The sequence below is a fragment of the Macrosteles quadrilineatus genome, unplaced genomic scaffold, assembly GCF_028750875.1.
Source record: "Macrosteles quadrilineatus isolate MER2022 unplaced genomic scaffold, UCM_ALF_1.0 Scaffold_4__1_contigs__length_99947679, whole genome shotgun sequence".
Classification (NCBI taxonomy): domain Eukaryota; kingdom Metazoa; phylum Arthropoda; class Insecta; order Hemiptera; family Cicadellidae; genus Macrosteles; species Macrosteles quadrilineatus.
In genome coordinates this window covers 28935463-28953345 of record NW_026542597.1, presented here as the reverse complement: position 1 = coordinate 28953345, position 17883 = coordinate 28935463, and the positions used below count along the sequence as shown (strand labels likewise).

The 17883-nt window shown below is 36.2% G+C and overlaps 1 protein-coding gene across 2 annotated transcripts in view; it reads left to right on the top strand.

The window, feature by feature from the left end:
• Positions 1-1785: 1785 nt before the first annotated feature.
• The window catches only part of LOC128993214 (DNA polymerase zeta catalytic subunit), a 57419-nt gene continuing 41321 nt past the window's right edge, over positions 1786-17883 (top strand). The window contains exons 1-6 of one of the 2 annotated variants that reach the window (XM_054416980.1): positions 1786-1928; positions 3249-3408; positions 4238-4424; positions 4774-4867; positions 5891-6035; positions 6755-6847. In XM_054416980.1, the coding sequence (XP_054272955.1) occupies positions 3270-3408; positions 4238-4424; positions 4774-4867; positions 5891-6035; positions 6755-6847 (658 nt within the window). In that variant the 5' untranslated portion in view covers positions 1786-1928; positions 3249-3269. Of the gene's footprint in view, positions 2100-3248; positions 3409-4237; positions 4425-4773; positions 4868-5890; positions 6036-6754; positions 6848-17883 lie in introns of both variants that reach the window. The other variant, XM_054416979.1, reaches the window with a different exon arrangement.

The following is a 17883-nucleotide window of genomic DNA, read 5'->3' as shown; positions in this document are numbered from 1 at the left end:
TTCAAAATCGAAAAATTCTAAAATTTCAATCAAAACTGGTTTTATTTTCGAAAGTGCGGGTTTCTCTTATGTTATGGGGGTTTTATGGGAAAATAATACAATTTACAATAACTTTTGAATCGTAATTTGTACAGGAATGGGAGTTCTGCAATTTTGTTAAGAATTTAAAGGGCTACAACATACTAAAATTTTATCAAAATCGTTTGGGCCATTTTCGAGAATCAGATTTTCCGTCATTTTATGGGAAAATTAACATTAAAAAAATTAAAAAACCTTGTGATACCATGGAATAGTACCTACATACCAGATTTCATTAAAATCAGACAACAGTTGTCGATATCTTTAAATACAGTATTGTCAATAATGTCCTACTAAGGAAAAAGGCAGTCTCTGCTAAAACCTGAAATGTGGAGAAACTGGCCCAAAGTTTTTATGTTGACAGCTGTAATATGTTTATGATCGTATCAACATTTTTAATGTTTTTTTTTTGTGGAAATAGTCATTTGTGTAACTAGTGGTGAAAGTGGCACTTTGCTGCACACGAGAGCAATGTTTACGCACGAGCCGCAGGCGAGTGTGGAATGATCTCGAGTGCAGCAAAGGCCTTTTTCACTCGTGTTACACATTATATTTTTCCTACAGTCACTATAAAGCATATAAATAATTAGTCTTTCAAACACTATGCAACACGTTTTTAGGTTCAGCTGGCAACACAAATGATGCCCTAGAGAAAGTAGTACCAGCGGTCCATATCACTCCGCTATTTTTCCTCGGCAAGAAATGTGCTCCGCGTTTTGAGAATATAGTTCCGTATGTTTTTTGTAATTTGAAGTGGTTTCCGCGCCTAAAAAAATGCTTAAAAGGTATTTTCTTGTTTATTAAGATCATAGGAAGGTTTTAAAAACGTTTAAAAGAAAAGTCCAGAAAGTTCAGAAATACCGAAACTATAAACACGAAATGACAGGTTAAATCGTAGTTATAATAGTCAATCAGCTGCTCATAGTATAATTATCTTTAAGTGTTGCCAACCTATTTCCAAGCGTACACGGATTACGTGCATAATGGAACCACGCTGTTTTGTGTTGTTTCGTTGGAATCCTGATGTGCGGCAAAGTATAAACCGTACGGCAAAGTATAAACCGTACGGCAAAGTATAAATATGCAGCAATTAGCAGCTTTCTGTACTATAAACAGTACAAGGAAGCCAACTTTGTCGGGTGACTGTAGGAAAATGTAATTTTCTTTCTTTTTCCACTCAAAAACAAAAGAAAAATGCATATAATCCATTTAAAAAAGCAGATACTGCCATGGATAAAACATAACTGCTGTATTACTTAGTATCAATTACTGGATATAAAGTTGCTGTGAAGCAGTATGTACAAATCAGACTAATTCAAAGAATGTTTTATCTATGATTATAATTTAATCATATTAAATATTATGTTGTGTTTGCTTAGGTTAAGCAAATGCAACATTTATTATATAAATAAATAAAATATTGTCGTTATGCTTTACAGCAAAAGACAAAGTCAAGTATTAAGCTAAATTAAACCTTTAAACTATGCTATGGTTTACCGCGATTAAAGTGTTAGATCATTGACTATGTAAACACTTATGTGTATATAGTCAATTGTTAGATTTCTTACCCAGTCCAGTCTGCATAAAGAGAAATCAATGATTCCCACAATGCTCTATATTTCCACCAGCTGACATAATTTGAAATTAGGTGATCCGATTCGATGGCGCCATTTGTGTACCACACCACTATCACACACACAGCCGAGTCACATTTCCCATCAGCCGTCAGCCCTATCTTTGCTCTTGCTCCAAGCTGTTAAATTTGTGCGTGGATGTCATAAATATTTTTCTGCGATCTCAATTGCACCACCATTGAGAATACCTCATTTTGGACATTCGCTTGTTTCTTGGTAAATATCATTACTATTCCAATTAAGAACATAAATCCTTACAAATGATGTCGTGTCGAAAATGAAATTTGTTGATGGAGGATTTCGTGTGTGGCCTTGAAGAAACTTGAAAATGTGATACTTTGTTGTTGGAAGACATGCCCTTTTTGGAGCAATATATTTGTTGTTTTGGTAGGTCCTGGTCGTGGTTAAGCTACTTTTGTGACTAGATTATTCTTTGTACGTGTTTTAATTTGCTTAACTACACCCTACCCTTATAGCATTATCAGAATCTATTTAATTTTTGCTAGACGTTAACAAAGAATTTCACTCTTTTAACACTTTTCATGATAAGTTAAGGCTCTACTGTATTTGTCTTGTGTAAGCCAGTGTTGTTGGACAAATAACTTACTTAATCTTGTGTAAAAGCTGAACAGGTTTTTGTCATGAGCTATGCAGTTAAGCTACGTAGGCTACTCTATTAATGTAGGTCTATTTATCTATCTACAGTACTGTGTTAAATGTTACAAATTAGGTTAATGTACCTTGTCAACAGCAAGGGATAATTTTAACAGAGAGGTTAGTTTTTAGACATCATAAGCCTAGCCTTGGGCCTACACAGGGTTTGGTACTTTGGTATTATTTGGAGGCCACTTATTTTAGAGGAATTTTTTACGGGAGACCAAAAATGACTACAGTATATAATTGGAAGGGACATAACTTACTTTAATTCACTTACTGTCCAAATTTGACACAATTACAATTAGTGGAATTTGAGTTCTGCCTCCCAGAAGGCAGCGATGTCAGCAAGGATTGAGTTGAATGCATCGCCGCCGCTAGCTGCCACATGTAGCTACTCCGTCAATTAGGTATACAGTGTGCTGCTGCGGTTATATTAATTAGGTTGGGTTGTCATAAATACTTATGTTTGTAGGACTTTCCTCGTTTCGTTTTTCGAATCTAACGATACAAGATGAGTCATCACTCAGGGCACTGACCCAGATACAAGGCGGTGACAGTTGATGCTCGGCTCCGGTCAACGACCTGACCTTGGCCTACTTGGAGGGGATTTGGCGGGCGAAAGTATGACTCATCTTGTATCGTTAGATTCAAATAACGAAACGAGGAAAGTCCTACAAACATATTTATGATAACTCAACCTAACCTAACCCCCGCAGCACGCTGTATAAGGGTGGCCTCTGGATAATACAAGTACTCCAAGCGCATATTAGTCTACTTAAAACCAATCAAAACTTTTTATAGGCCTTGGTCTCTAAACTTGATTTGAAACCAGTTAACTAAGTATGCTATAACTAGGCCTAACATGAAATTTTATTTCAGGTATTTGTAACATGATATGAAATGTTTTCATTGAGGATTGTCAATGTAGATCACTACATGTGCCCGCCCAAATCAGGGCTAGACTTAACCTACTCTCAGTTCAGAGGATCCCAAATTAAAAGTGTACCAGTGTTCAGAGTTTTTGGCTCCACTCCTTCAGGTAACTGTAAAGACTTTGTGTTTGTATAAGTTAAATGTATGCTGTAAGGCAACACTTATGGGTTTCTTAGCTAGCTGCTAAATATTTTGTTATTGGTAAAATATAAGTATACCGATAACTTAGCTTAAAATTAATAATACTAGGTAGGCCTACCTACATTAATTATGCTTCGCCATGGAAGTCCAGCTTCTTTCATATTAAGTTATTAGGGTACTATGATTGAGAGCTTATTCACCTTTAATGGGCCATAACTTAATTTACTTAGGCCTACTAACTTATGTGAGTCATATTGTGGCAATTTAAACATTTATATGGTTAAACACGACTGATAGAATAAGGATGTGAATATTTTTTGTCTTCAAACTTACAATGTATTAACTTAGAATTTTTCCTAATGCTCACGAGCATTGAATCCTCTATAACGCACAACAGACTAGTCAGTCGAACACGTATGTCATATAGGCTTACATTGAACACTCAAAGGTTTATAAATAGGCCTAAATAGAAAAATAAATTTTCTCTCGTCCCCTTATATACCCTAGGCCAACTTGCAATAGTTACATCTACCCACTAAGATATGTGCTTGCGTAGGTGATTTAACTTAAAAGCAATAATGGTGGCTATGAAACATGTTTGACATTGTGTAAGGAATCAATACTGTAACTTAACGTCAGTCTCTGAAATTAGCTTAAAATTCAGGTAACTTTGTAAGAAAAGCTTAAAATGTGTCTGGTCAATAGATTTATACGTCTATGTGAGAGCATAAAATAAACGAAAAACTAACCATGATCTTAACCTTTAACGGTACTCATAATTAATCTTGATGTAGGTAACAAGACCTGCCTACACGTCCATGGGGTCTTCCCCTACATTCTGGTGCCGTATGGTGGGGAAGAGGACGCAGGGAGACTTATGTATCAGTTGGCGTCAAGTTTGGACAAAGCCATCAACATATCTCAAAACACCTCCCATTCTAGTAGACAACATGTGTTCAAAATTGTCCAGGTTTCTGGCAGGTAGGCCTACGTAAAATTATATGTTTTGATATATTTTTATTTATCCGTTCAAACTGACTCAAAGTAAAATTCTAAATATCTTAGTGTTTCTACCCTTCAAGAATGTGGTTGACTACAAAATTTTTCTGGAAAATAGGCTGGATGTATTTTTTTAGCTTTTGTTAGTATAGTACAAGTATTTTTTCCTCTTTTTTCATATTAACTCAGGCCTAGTTGACACTCCTCAGAAGAGAAATGATGTGGAAAATAGGCTGGATGTATTTTTTTAGCTTTTGTTAGTGTACATGTATTTTGGCCTCTTTTCAGGTACCAATAGATCAATATGTCCAAACCAATTGTTTTGTTTCAGGCCATTTTACGGTTACCACAGCAAAGACCATCAATTCTTTAAAATATTTTTCTACAATCCATTAGTTGTGAAAAGAGCGTGTGATTTATTACAGGTGAGTTGATTGAGTGGATCTGGTTAAATAAGTACATTAATTATTGACTTAGGTTACTAACAAGTTAAGGTACCTACTTGGAGTCTTCACCTTTGACAATCTCTGCTGAATATTGCACAGAAATTTACAATAAAAACGTGCAAGATTAACAAAACTAACTTACCCTTACATTATTTCTTACTGTTGATAGCTACATTATTATTATTAATTATTGTAGTCTTAATTGCTTCTTGGATATAATTTTAATTAATTCCTGCAAACACTTGATTGATAACTCATATTAGGGTGACAAAAACTGGCGCTCTCTAGAATTGGTAATGGTTTGATGGATAAACTATTGTAACTTATTGCTTTTTTAACTGAATAGAATGGCCACTAAGCAAATTTTAAGCTAAATTTTAAACACAATTGTATGAGTAAGATTCTGAACTTACTGACTAAAATCACCTCTTTAATTTGTGATCGCTTATGAAAAGGAAAACTTAACACATTTACTGTGGCATGTCTCCGGTCAGAGACAATTTGTCATTGACATTGTCCCGTTTTTTTTGGAATGTTTTGGTGGTGTATCCGGGCACTTCGCCCCTGCTTTTCCTCCAGTTGGCAATACTGAGGACCGGCTAGCAGTTTTATTTAGTGCTGCTTTCTATTGGGTTTTTGTAAAACTACGTCCACAACAACTTACTGGGATGCAGTACATGCTATAATATGCCACTCCTATTGGATGAAACTAAATTGAAACATTTTTGTGCACTCATCCAAACAGCACATTAGCTGTCCATGCTCCCGGCAGCGGCCGGCCATCACGCAGCCACAGTTAACAGGTTAAAAAAACCCCAACAACCTTTACAGTAGTTGTGTAGCTGATTATCTACCATCTATTATCCATAGATGGTTAGTTATTACTAGTCTAAATCTTTGAAATAGGCTAGATTAATTCAGATTATCTCGTTCTACTTTTTATTTATTTACATTTTTTTTTGTTGCTAACTCATGCATTTTTTCATTTGAGTGTTGTTACAGAACGGAGCCGTTTGTGGGACCAAGTTTCAGATCCACGAGGGTCATGTGCCTTTTACTCTCCAGTTCTTCATCGACTACAACTTGTATGGAATGAGTTTCATCAATGTTAAAAGTGTAGTTTACCGCAAAGACGCAAGCCCTCCCGGTAAGTCTATTTGTTTTGTTTTGACCTTAATGGTGTAGGTTAATGTTGTACAAGGTTTCTATAAATGTGGAATCTATTAGTATAAAAGAGGATGTTTGATTTTTTTTATTTGTTTGGCAGTGATAAACTCAGGCACTGCTGGACCGATGGCCCCGAAACTTGGTACATACATGTAGAATTTTATGGATTAGGTTTTTACACAATCAATTTCGTGACGACTTTCAGGGGTTTTCCCCTGAAGACGAAGCCCTGGGACCGTCTTAAATGTACCAATGTCAGGGATTTTGAAAGAATTTTAGTTAGGTTTGTTTACTAACAAAACATACTGGTATGACAATAAAATAATATTGAAGATTTATCAGCTACGATACATTTATTTTAGTTTATACTTTGTTTACTTTTTCCCAGAGTTTATCTTTTGATTCCGCCACACAGCTTAAAACAAATAAACAAGATATTTCAATTTTTAAAAATTAATAAGTTCAATTGAGATTTGCCTGTTTTACTCGCATGACAAGTGTGTGTACCTGTGTTTTACAGTAGATTTTGAGACCCACATTATTCTCACATTATTATTCATTATGCTTGCTCCTATGCGAAGCACTGGCAGAACAACTAGTCTCCATTATACCGTAACTAACATTGTTTTAAATATTTTATCATAAAATATAGGCCTACATGTATTGTTTGAGTATTAATCATAAAGTGTTATGTTACAGGGATTACCTCTGGAACTTTACTGAAGGAGAGTTGTTGCGAGTTGGAGGCTGACGCAGTAGCAGTCGACATCCTCAACAGACTTACTATTGAAGGTTTGTGTTATCATAACAATTAGATACTCTACATCCTACAATAACGTGTGTTATTAGTTGAAATGTTAAGACATAACAATTGAATATTCTTTGAAAAATTATGATTAGATTTGAGTAGTTTCAATAGTTTTGTTGGATCGAGAATTTTTTATCTTATAAGAAGAAAATTATTGTGAAATGTCTTCCAAATGTCATAAAAAAATTTCTAAAAATTGTTGAATGTATTTTATCTCTTCTAATATATAAAATTCTCGTGTCACAGTGTTTGTCTGCAAACTCCTCCGGAACGACTTCACCGATCGTTATGAAATTTGGTGTGTAAATTCTGTAGGTATGCGAATCGGACGTAAACTATTTCCCGTTTCGAAATTCTTAAAAGGGCTCCGCCCCAGTGGCTCTGGAGTTTCCCATGTTACCCTTATGAGAAATGGAATTAATGAATCTTAACAGCTGTTTCAATTAAACAAGTTGGTTCTGTTCTATGATGTTCAATAGCATTAAAGTTACAAGGATTACCAACAGGGTGCAGCACTATTATTTCTTTTACATTTATGACAACAGCTAATTTGCAACCAAAAGGTGAGTGAGCGTAGCGAACGAACTTCAACCTGGAGGCGAGTGAGCGTAGCGAACGAGCTAACCTGAAGGCAAGTGAGCGCAGCGAACGAGCTCCAACCTAAAGGTGAGTGAGCGTAGCGAACGAGCTCCAACCAAAAGGTGAGTGAGCGTAGCGAACGAACTTCAACCAGGACGTGATTGAGCGATGCGAACGAGATCATCTTGAAAATTAAACGTAACGGTACTTTCTTAGGGGAAACCTATAACTTAGGCGATACGAAGTTCGCCGGGTCAGCTAGTTTTTATATAATATGTTTGCTGTTACTTGTTCTGTATTTAATTTAATTTATGTTGGTAACAGCTGATCATGTGTAAATAGTTAGGATTGTTTTTATTGTAAAGAGAATTGTTGAATAAGTTATGTTTGAGTAAAAATGTTGTGTGTGTACTTCAGTAAAATAAAAGATAATTATTGTAACAGTAAAAACCTTAGGTGTTAGTAATTTACTTTCACTTAAGTCAACAGGTTATGGGCCCAGAAAAATCCATTAATCCAACCATAACTGTAAAAACAAGAAGTAATCTTCTAGTAAAACCCTAAGAGTTAAAGTGTAGTGAAGGTGAGTGAAAAAGTAAAAGTAAGACTAACAATGGCATCAGTAAAAGAAGATGATTTCGTAGAAAAACTCAAAGGAGTTGAAACTTTTCCATTGTGGAAATTTCAGATTAAAATAATATTTCAATCCAGTGATTTGATGAGTATTGTTGATGGTTCTGAGAAACTTGAAGATATGGGTGAAGGAAAGAAGAAGGCTGATTGGATTAAAAGAGATGCCAAGGCTCAGAAGTGTATAGTTAGTTCTAATGAGAAGGGACCGATGTTACATATCATTAACTGTGAAAACTCAAGAGAAATGTTTTTGAAGCTGTGTAATATTTATGAAAGAGAATCAAAGCAGCAGAAGTACTCGTTATTACAAGAATTCTTTAACCTCAGGTATGAGCCTAATTCTGATATAAGTTCTCACATAAGTAGAATTGAAAACATAGCACATAGACTAAAAATTTTAAAACAAGATATTGATGACAAAATGGTAATATCAAAAATTCTTGTCAGTCTGCCAGATAGATTTAAGTATTTTGTAACTGCCTGGGAATCAATGCCCAATGAAGAAAAGACATTGGCAAATCTAACAGCGAGACTGTTAGCAGAAGAATCAAGAAGTGAGTTAAATGAGGTAAGCCTAGAGAAAAATCTTGCGTTCCAAGTTGTTTGTCACAACTGTAAAATTCCAGGCCATAAAGCAAAGTACTGCAAGAAGCCTACATACAATAGGGCTAACTCTGATAATGAGAGGCGTTGTTTTAAATGCAATGCTGTTGGTCATTTAGCAAACACCTGTGGAAATGTAAAAAATTTTGTTAACAAGTTTGAAAAAAGAAATGTAAAGCCAAATTTATTTTGTAATATATGTAAAAAGTTAAATCATAATGAAAAAGATTGTTACTTTAGAAAAAGCCAGAACCTAAATGTCGCTAGTAAAACTGTGTCTTTTTTGTCGTATTGTGATGATGTGGAGTAGTATGAGTGTAAATGAAGATACCTGGGCCCTATATATCTTCCTCTAACCACTGCCAAATCACGCACATTTCCTGTCCTAACCCAACTCTATTGCAAGGAATTAATCTAACTCGTCAAAGTGCACAATATTACCTTAGCTGCCTATCACAGCCAGCTTTTATGTTCTTAATGTATCTAATTATAATATAATGAACAGAGAAATATATATATATGGACTTATTCTAATTCGTGAAAAAGGTTACTAGACTTAGCAAAAGTGAATTCTAATTTACGATATTAATTGCCAGACCACGACCATTCTAGAATCCAATAAGTTACATAATTTAATTACTCCTGCCCTAACCTACACCCTTCCCCAACCCCTACTTCTATTAGCTAGACATCTTAGGCTACAGTTACTTATCCAGTTAGATGTACAGCTCCAGGCGCTCGACACTACACTGTACTCGTCTCTTGGTTCGCTGCGCGTGCCTACCCGGGTCGACTGCGCGCGCATCGTGGTCACGTGACTTGCGCTATTGTAGCGGTCCGCTACATCCTCCCCCCGGTGGGGTTGTTTTTTTTTTTTTCTTTTCCTAGTTTTGGGGTGATTTTGGGGTTTGGGAAAGATGAAGGACGAAGAAATTTTTTTTTTTTTTTTTTTTTTTTTTTTTTTTTTTTATTGTGCTCGCCGTGAGATTGTGTCGTTGTGACATCGGTGTCGGTGTGGGAATGTTCCAACAGTTTTCTGCACTCCTTTTGGTTTGACTCATTTGAGGTTATAATGTGTGTCGGTCTTGCTTATAAACTATTAACTATTTTTTTTTTTTTTTTTTTTATAAACTAAAGGTAACTATGGTTTTGAATGAATTTCTTATAACTATGTTTGGTGGGATTGCTTAATCTAAACCTGCTCTAAGAAATGTGGGCGGGCGTATATCAGTGATAGATTTAATTAAGTTGGGTTGAGAAGATCTGTTGGCTGATGAAGTTGGATATATGATTGATGATGAATTTGGGAATGTTGTTGAAATACTGAAGGTTGATGAAATTAGATGGATGTATTGAAGTCTGGTTATTGCTGGTAATTGCTGGTAAATATGGAAGGTTGCTGAAGTTTGATGAGTTTCTTGAAGTTGAGTAGTTGGAAGAATGAAGAATGAAGAATGAAGTTGTGTAAACTGATGAATGAAGCTGGAGTAGTGTTCTGAAGTTCTTGAAGGTATACTGTTGTGATGTGATGTGACGTAATTTCGTAATTAGCTCTTGAGCCCTTACTAAATTCGGGGCGCTAATTATATCGCTGGACGCCTCTTAATGGTGGATGAAATGCGTTGGGTTTTGAAGTTGATATGAGGTTGATGATACGTTTACTCAGATGTGAATTTGGAGATTGTTTTGATTGATGATTAATTATTTTGATGTTAGTTATCACTGATATATTCCCTGGATATTCGGTAAAAATTGATCGCGACTACTCTACTTAAGTTTACTATTGATACTTATGATCTAAATGAATTTACTAATAATAAGAAATTGTTCTACTTAATTTAAAAAAAAGAATTTAATTTACTGAGTATAAAAGGGAAAAAATCTAATGTTTATCTACTTAAATGCTATGGATTTGATTGACTGGGAGATATATTACTAAATTTCTGTTGATTTACTAATAATTAATTAATTAACTAGTGTGACACACATTATACACTCTTTCAGCTTGGATGCTATTCATGGTTGAATGGAGTTTCGAAAGTCTGTTGGTTGATGTAAGGAATGATAGTGTTATTGTAAGTGTAAATTCATTCGAAGCTCCTCTAGTGCCAATTACCAAGAATTATGCACAGAGGTATTAAATAATAATTATTTATTCCACCGACGGCTTAGCACAACTTAATTTTTTAAATAAATATTGTTTTTAATATGTTCCTTCAATGTGAAGGATTGATCAGTGTTTGGTTTGATTATTTAAATAGGGCGGAAGTAGAGGTTTGAATGGAACAGATGTTTGTACTGATAACGGCAGTGTTATCTCGTGGCTGGCGCTTGCTATTGTCTGTTTCCTACTAGTCCATTTCTTCTCTGTCGCTCAGCAACATAAATATATTTATATATTTTTGTATTGTATTTTAACGCATGCAAGTGTATAACACATAATAAACATTTAAATTACCCTTCACAAATATATAGTACATAACTCTTCTTCTACGCTCAGAATTCTGCCTTTTATTTACAAACATATGGATTGTATTGTGCGCTGTTATCTACTTTGATAACGATTGTATTACGCCTAAATACCATATATCTTATTTTAATATACGTGGATGACTTTACTTACTTAATACTTTTTATGAAATGTTGTATTTACCTTTGCGATTAAATTGCTTATATTAATACAGAAATACTTAATTTTACTTAATTCTACTTAGTTCTACTTAGCCTAATTACCATAGTTTAAAGTCTAGCTTGTTCTGTAGTCAGTTGTCTCGTTCATGTGTTGTCATTTTTCAGTCCAGTACTGTTAGTGAGTGTTTGTTGTCATAAGTAAGCTGTCGGCTGCACTATTCATATGACAGTTGCAATCTGTCATAAGAATGTGTTATGGCGAACGATTCCCGTCATAGCCAATTTGAGCAAATTAAAAATAAAAAATTTCTTAAAAAAAATTAGTCTTTTGCTCAGATTGTAGGTTTTAAGGGGATTGAAAAGGTTGTTGATTACTGGGGTATTGAAATGCATATATTAATTACAAACACTATGACGTGTTTCGCTGCCAACTTGCCATGTATTGTTGTTGTTGGTTTCCCGGTTCCGGCCAAGTAGTGCGCCTAGAACTGTAAGCGTGCCCTCGGTAAAGACACGCCTTAGACTCAACTCTCGACACTCTTATCAGCCGGTGCCGGGGTTGTATTGTGTACCGTATTGTTGAGAAGTATTGTTTCTAAGTATTGTTGTAGTCAGTCAAGTTACTCGAGATTTCTTGCTAGATGTTTACTTATAACTAATTAAACTAGGCTAAGGTTCTATTGTGCACTCTGACGACGTTTATTTAATAAATTGGTTGAAAAAATCGTTTCAATTGTGAAATGTGGGCTTTTGTCACAATCTTACCTGTTGAGGGGTTTACCAGCTTTACTGACACTGGTGATGAGAAACTGTCAATCACGCACGGTTTTGACCAGGCGTATTGGAGTTTATAATTGACGTTGTCTATTGCTTTGGACTGTGGGTGCATTTTATACATTACCCAATCGCCTACTTTGTAAGGATTGGGTTGACGACCGCTGTTATAATATTGTGTGCGTTTTTCTCTTGCCTTCCGTAGGTTATCAAGTGCATGTTGCCAGCGATTGTCTGTGGTTGGTTGAGGTTCTTCCCCAATTAATTTATTTAAATCCCAGGCTAATTGTAGTGGATGGTTTATTTCTCTCCCCAAAAATAAGCTTGCAGGTGTCGAACCGGTGCTTTCATGTTGAGCGGAATTGAATGCTATTTGAAACCAATGAATGTTTTGATCCCATGTTTGGTTGTCGGAATTGTGATATATTCTCATAGCAACTTTGAGATTTTTGTTGACTCTCTCTACGTTGTTTGCGCTTGGGTTGTACGGTGATGTAAATATGTGTTTGATTCCGAAGTTTAAACACATTTCCTTCATTTGTTTTGATTTGAAAGATGGTGCGTTGTCTGATACTAAGTATTGCGGGAAACCGTAGTGTGAGAATATGTGTTTTGTGAGAAGTGTAGTTGTGGTGGCAGCTGTCGCGTTTCTAGCTGGTAAAAGAATTACAAACTTTGAAAATGCGTCCACCACAGATAGTAGGTATGAGTTGCCTGACTTTGTCCTAGGAAGTTTGCCTACGTAGTCAATGTACACTTTTTGGAATGGTTTTGTTGCTAGATCGGATGATAATTCGCCTACCCTGGTGTTCGGAGCTTGTTTGGATCTTTGGCAAGAGAGACATGTTCTGACTTTGTCGGCTATTATTTTGTTTAAATTTGGTGACCAAAAAAATTGATTTATTTTATGTATAGTTTTCTTGATTCCTAGGTGTGCTGATGTAGGTGCTAAATGGTAGTATGTGAAAATCATGTCAATTAGTTTCGTGGGGAGTACTATTCGTGGTGTCTTTTGGCCGGGTGCTAAATGCATTAACACTCCGTCCTTTACTGTATATGCCTGGTTTCTATGTGGGTCCCTAATAATTTTGATCAACGTGGGGTCGTCTCTTTGATGTTCGTCGATGTTTTTGAAAGCTTCTGGAATTTTCATCAAAATGTTTACTGAATGTGTATTAGTGTCATCGTTTAGTGTTACTACTGTTGGTTGTGTGTCGGCGTCCTCGTATAACCTAGATAGACAGTCGGCGACTGGATTATCACTGCCTTTTATGTGCTCAGAATGAAATTGGAAAGAGTTAATGAATGTTATCCATCGCGCAATTTTACCTACTTGTCGTGGATGATTTAGAAGCCAAGTTAATGCTGAACAATCTGTTTGAAGTGTAAACTCCCTGTGTTCGAGGTATTGTTGGAATTTTGTCAATCCGAACACGACTGCTAGGCATTCTAATTCAACTGTGGATTTGTTTACTTCGTGTTTGCTTAGTGGTCTCGACGCGTAGGCTACTGGTAATAAACTACCTTCGTGTTCCTGTGCTAATTGCGCTCCTAGTCCTGTGCCTGAACCATCTGTTTGTAGGATGAATTTTTTATTGAAATCTGGGAGTCTTAAAACTGGTTGCGACGTTAGAGCTTTTTTAATACTTTGCAAGGCGGCTTCCTGTTCAGAGCCCCATTCAAATGGTGTATCTTTGCGTTTGAGTTTGTTTAATGGTGCCGAAATGTGTGAAAAATTCGGTATGAACCTCGCGTAATACGCTGTCATCCCGATTAGCCTAGAAATCTGTTTGACATTTTTGGGGGTTGGGAAGTTAAGAATTGGTTGAATTTTTTGTGTGTCAAATGTAACTGTGCCGTTGCGAAAAATGTGGCCTAGGAATTCGATGTGATTAGATGCTACAGTCATTTTTTCTGGGTTGATCGTAAGACCTGCGTTTTGTAATCTAGTTATTACTTCCTTTATTTGATTGAGATGGTCTGAAAATGACCCATTTGAATAAATTACCAAGTCGTCGAAAAAATTGAAAATGTATTTGTATTTTATGTCTCCAAATATTTTATCTATTAACCTTGTCAAAACCTGTGATCCTGTGGCTAATCCAAATGGTACCACGTTGAACTCAAATTCCCCAAATGGGACGACGAATGCTGTGTATTTTTTGCTTTGTTCTGTCAACGGTATTTGCATGTATGCGCTGTTCAAATCCAATAGTGTATACCACTTCGCTTGACCTAAATATTGAAATGCTGATTCGACGGTTGGCATTGGCGTGGACTCTAAATTAATCAAGTCGTTGAGCTTTTTGTAATTGACTACAAATCGCGTTTTGTTTCCTTTTTTGGGGACTACAAATCCTGGACTACTGTATTCGGAGGATGATGGTCTTATCACGCCCTTTTGTAATAGGTCGTCGATTTGTTTTCGTAATGCTTCGAGCTTTGGCGGTGCGAATTGGTACGGCCTACTCCTTACAACCTGCTGAGATTTTAATTTTATGTCGTAGTGTATCAATTTTGTTTGCCCTAATCGTTTCGATACTGTGTTTGGAAATGACTGTAATAATTTGTGTATTTGTTGTATCTGGTTTGGTGTCAAATTATCGCCCAAGGTGTAAGTTTTGTCTTCCTGTAGATTACTATCGTGTTGGTCTGTGTGTAATATGGCCATGACCGGTCTTGTACCGTATGGAAATGTTACATTGTGATTCGCCACGTCGATGATTGCTTTTGTTTTTGTGAGGAAATCTAACCCTAATACAATGTTTATTGGTAATTTAGGTGCTATTAGGAAACTGAATGTCCAAGAGAAGTGTCTAATTTTAAAGTGTAGCTTTGCCATGTGTGAGAAAATTACCTTGTCGCCTGAGGCTGAAATAGCGAATTGATTGATCGGAGTGATTGATTTTGTAATTAAGTGATTATTTTTGATTGTATCAAAAAAGGATCGTGAGCAAATTGACGTCGTAGAACCTGTATCTATGAGTGCATTTGTTTCAATGTCGCCGAAAAAAATTGGTATTGTACATGTTTTTAATTTAGGAAAGTTTGGAGCATTTTTGTTTTTATGGCTATGTGTGTGTGTGTCTAGGTTGATTGTTGTGTGTGAATAGGCGCTATGACGTGTCGGAGGTGCGAGAGCGCCAATTATCGGCCTCCTCTGGAGTTTAACTGTGTATTGTGTGTAGGTGTGTGTTGGTTCGTAGTGTCGGTGGGCGGGCGGTAGTGTGTGGGGTCATTGACCTGCCTTGGTGCGCCGTGATATGCACTGTTATGCACTGGTGTCCTATAGTATGTACTTGGCTGCATGTGTGGTCGATGTGGGAATCTTGGTTGCCCATGTGGCTGTTGCATGTATTGTGGTGTGTATTGCCTATGTTGAGGTGTGAATTGCCTATTTTGAGGTGTGAATTGTCTATTTTGAGGTGTGAATTGCCTATTTTGAGGTGTAAATTGCCTGTTTTGAGGTGTGAATTGCCTATTATTTTCTGTTCTGGTTTCCCATCGGCGTGATTGCGAGTTGTTACCCTCCTCTAACTGTCTCACAACTTCTAATTTTGGGATAAGCGCTATTAAATCATCAAGTTTGGTCGGCGGCGGGAATCCCGCAAGACGTGCCCTATTTGTCGCGTTTATACCTGTCAATATTACCTCCAGTAAGTCGTATTCTGTTGGTATTAGGATTTCTGCTGATTCTTTCACCTGGATAATGAAATCTGAAAGTGACTCGAATTGACCTTGTACCCTATAGACTGTTTGAGTCAGGAGCTGTTGTTTTGCCCTTTCTGGCAGAAAGGTACTAATTATAGTAGGAATTGTTTTACCCTTGACCTCCCAGTTCTCCTGTAATGCCATGGTCCAAATATCCCTTAATTGCCCTGCTGTTTTGTGTAACAATGCTATTGTGATTGATTTGTCGTCGGCTAACTTTAATTTCTCAATTTGAATGGCCGTTTTCAAGAAGGCTAACAATTTGCTTGTGTCAGTGCCGTCGCAGTTGGGAGCTTTCGACGCTAGATCGTCGACTAATCTCGGGTTTGTGTGGGTGTGTGTTGATTGTGTTACTGGTTTGTTTTGAGATAAAGCTTGAGCGATTGAATCGCCTATGGCTTGGGCTGTGATTCTAATCATTTCCGCCGTCTGATCCGCTAAGATGGGTGTGTTTTGTTCCGTGGGTTTTGGTGTGTCTGGTACCGTTGGCACTTGCGCTGTCACCGCGTTCTTTAAAATGACCCTATTTTCTTCCAGTGTCTTGGCTGGGGTTAAGCCCCACTTCTCGCACTGTAGAATTGCGCTTTGCGCATCAAAATCTCGTATCCATGATACCCCTGTGGGTTTTGTTTCCCACTCGTAAATCTTGGACATCTTGCCTTGATCTACTATTATTTGAATAGTAAAAAAATTCAAGACCTAAAAACCTTTTTGATATCAACTATTTTACCAAACAGGTGGGAAGAGTTTGGGCCGGGCAAATTGTAATTTAATAACAAAAAGAGAGGAATTATTTAAAAAAAAGGTGTGAATTTTGCCTAATGATTGTATTTTACTGCAATTGGTGTGTCAAATGTTTGACTAAGATCTGATTCCCTATATTGTTCAAATGTATGTCATCCCTACGATTTGAGTGCCTATATGTGTGTAAATAATACTTATTTGAATTTAATACATGTGTTAGAAAAATTGGTTGGGTATTTTGATTTGACAATGTGTGTAAAAATGTGTTGAATTGAGTAATTTTATCTATTGTGTGTGGTGTATATTCTGACCTAGGGAAATATGGTAATCCTAACAGTATCAACCTGCTGCCTAGATAACGTTTCCTGATTACCCTGAGCAATGATACATATTGCTGTGTCACCATTGTTATTGATGTATTGCTGAATATGTCATTGGTTCCTATCCACAACAATAATGGTATTTCACTGTTGAAATATGGATTTGTGATTTTAATTTGTTTCTTTAATTGTCCAATTGTTGCGCCTGAAATCCCCATACTGTATTCTAATTTTAATTTACTACCTTCTCGGTTAACAAAATATTCCAGACGTTTAGTCAGTGAATCGCCGAGTATTTGAATTTGTATCATATTACGGTATCAAGGTGGTCGAAAGAGTGTAGCAGGGTAATGGCATGTCGGTATGTCGGAATTCTTTTGTTTGGTTGTAGTGTCGGGCCTGCATGTTCAAGGTCGCTGCGAGTGAATGAAACTTTGTGAACTGTAAAATATAAAACTGTAATGCATTTTATGTCTGACATCTATTGCTGTACTGATTGTTGTGTTATTGTTGTACTAAATTACATGAAATTTTATGTAAGATAATAATTTGTTAATGTGAACAATGAATTGACTCTGTGGTTTTGGCTCGATTCAGAAGGAATCAACACTGTCAATTAACGGCCTAAATTGACTGAAATGTTGCGAAGTGACGATTTACTCAAGCAAATGTTGTTAACAGGCTCTTGGCTTTCTTTTGATTATGTAGTACATTTTTTTTTACATTTATTATTATTATATATTTTTTTTTTACGTTTTAAATGTTTTTCTGTTTTTATATTTATTTTATATATTTATTTGTATTTTTGTTTAAGATGAGCCTGTAATAACTGTTTGTAATGTATATTTAAATCGTGTATGTTTGCTTGGAAATAACAAATCTGGCCTTAAATCGTCGCTTTATCTTTGAACTTCTGTTATCTAACATTCCAGTTCTGTTCTAAGTCCGTCTGGCCTATTAATGACATGGACTCTCAACTTCCACTAGCCCACCTCAAATATCAAAACTTTGCTGAACAACTTAAA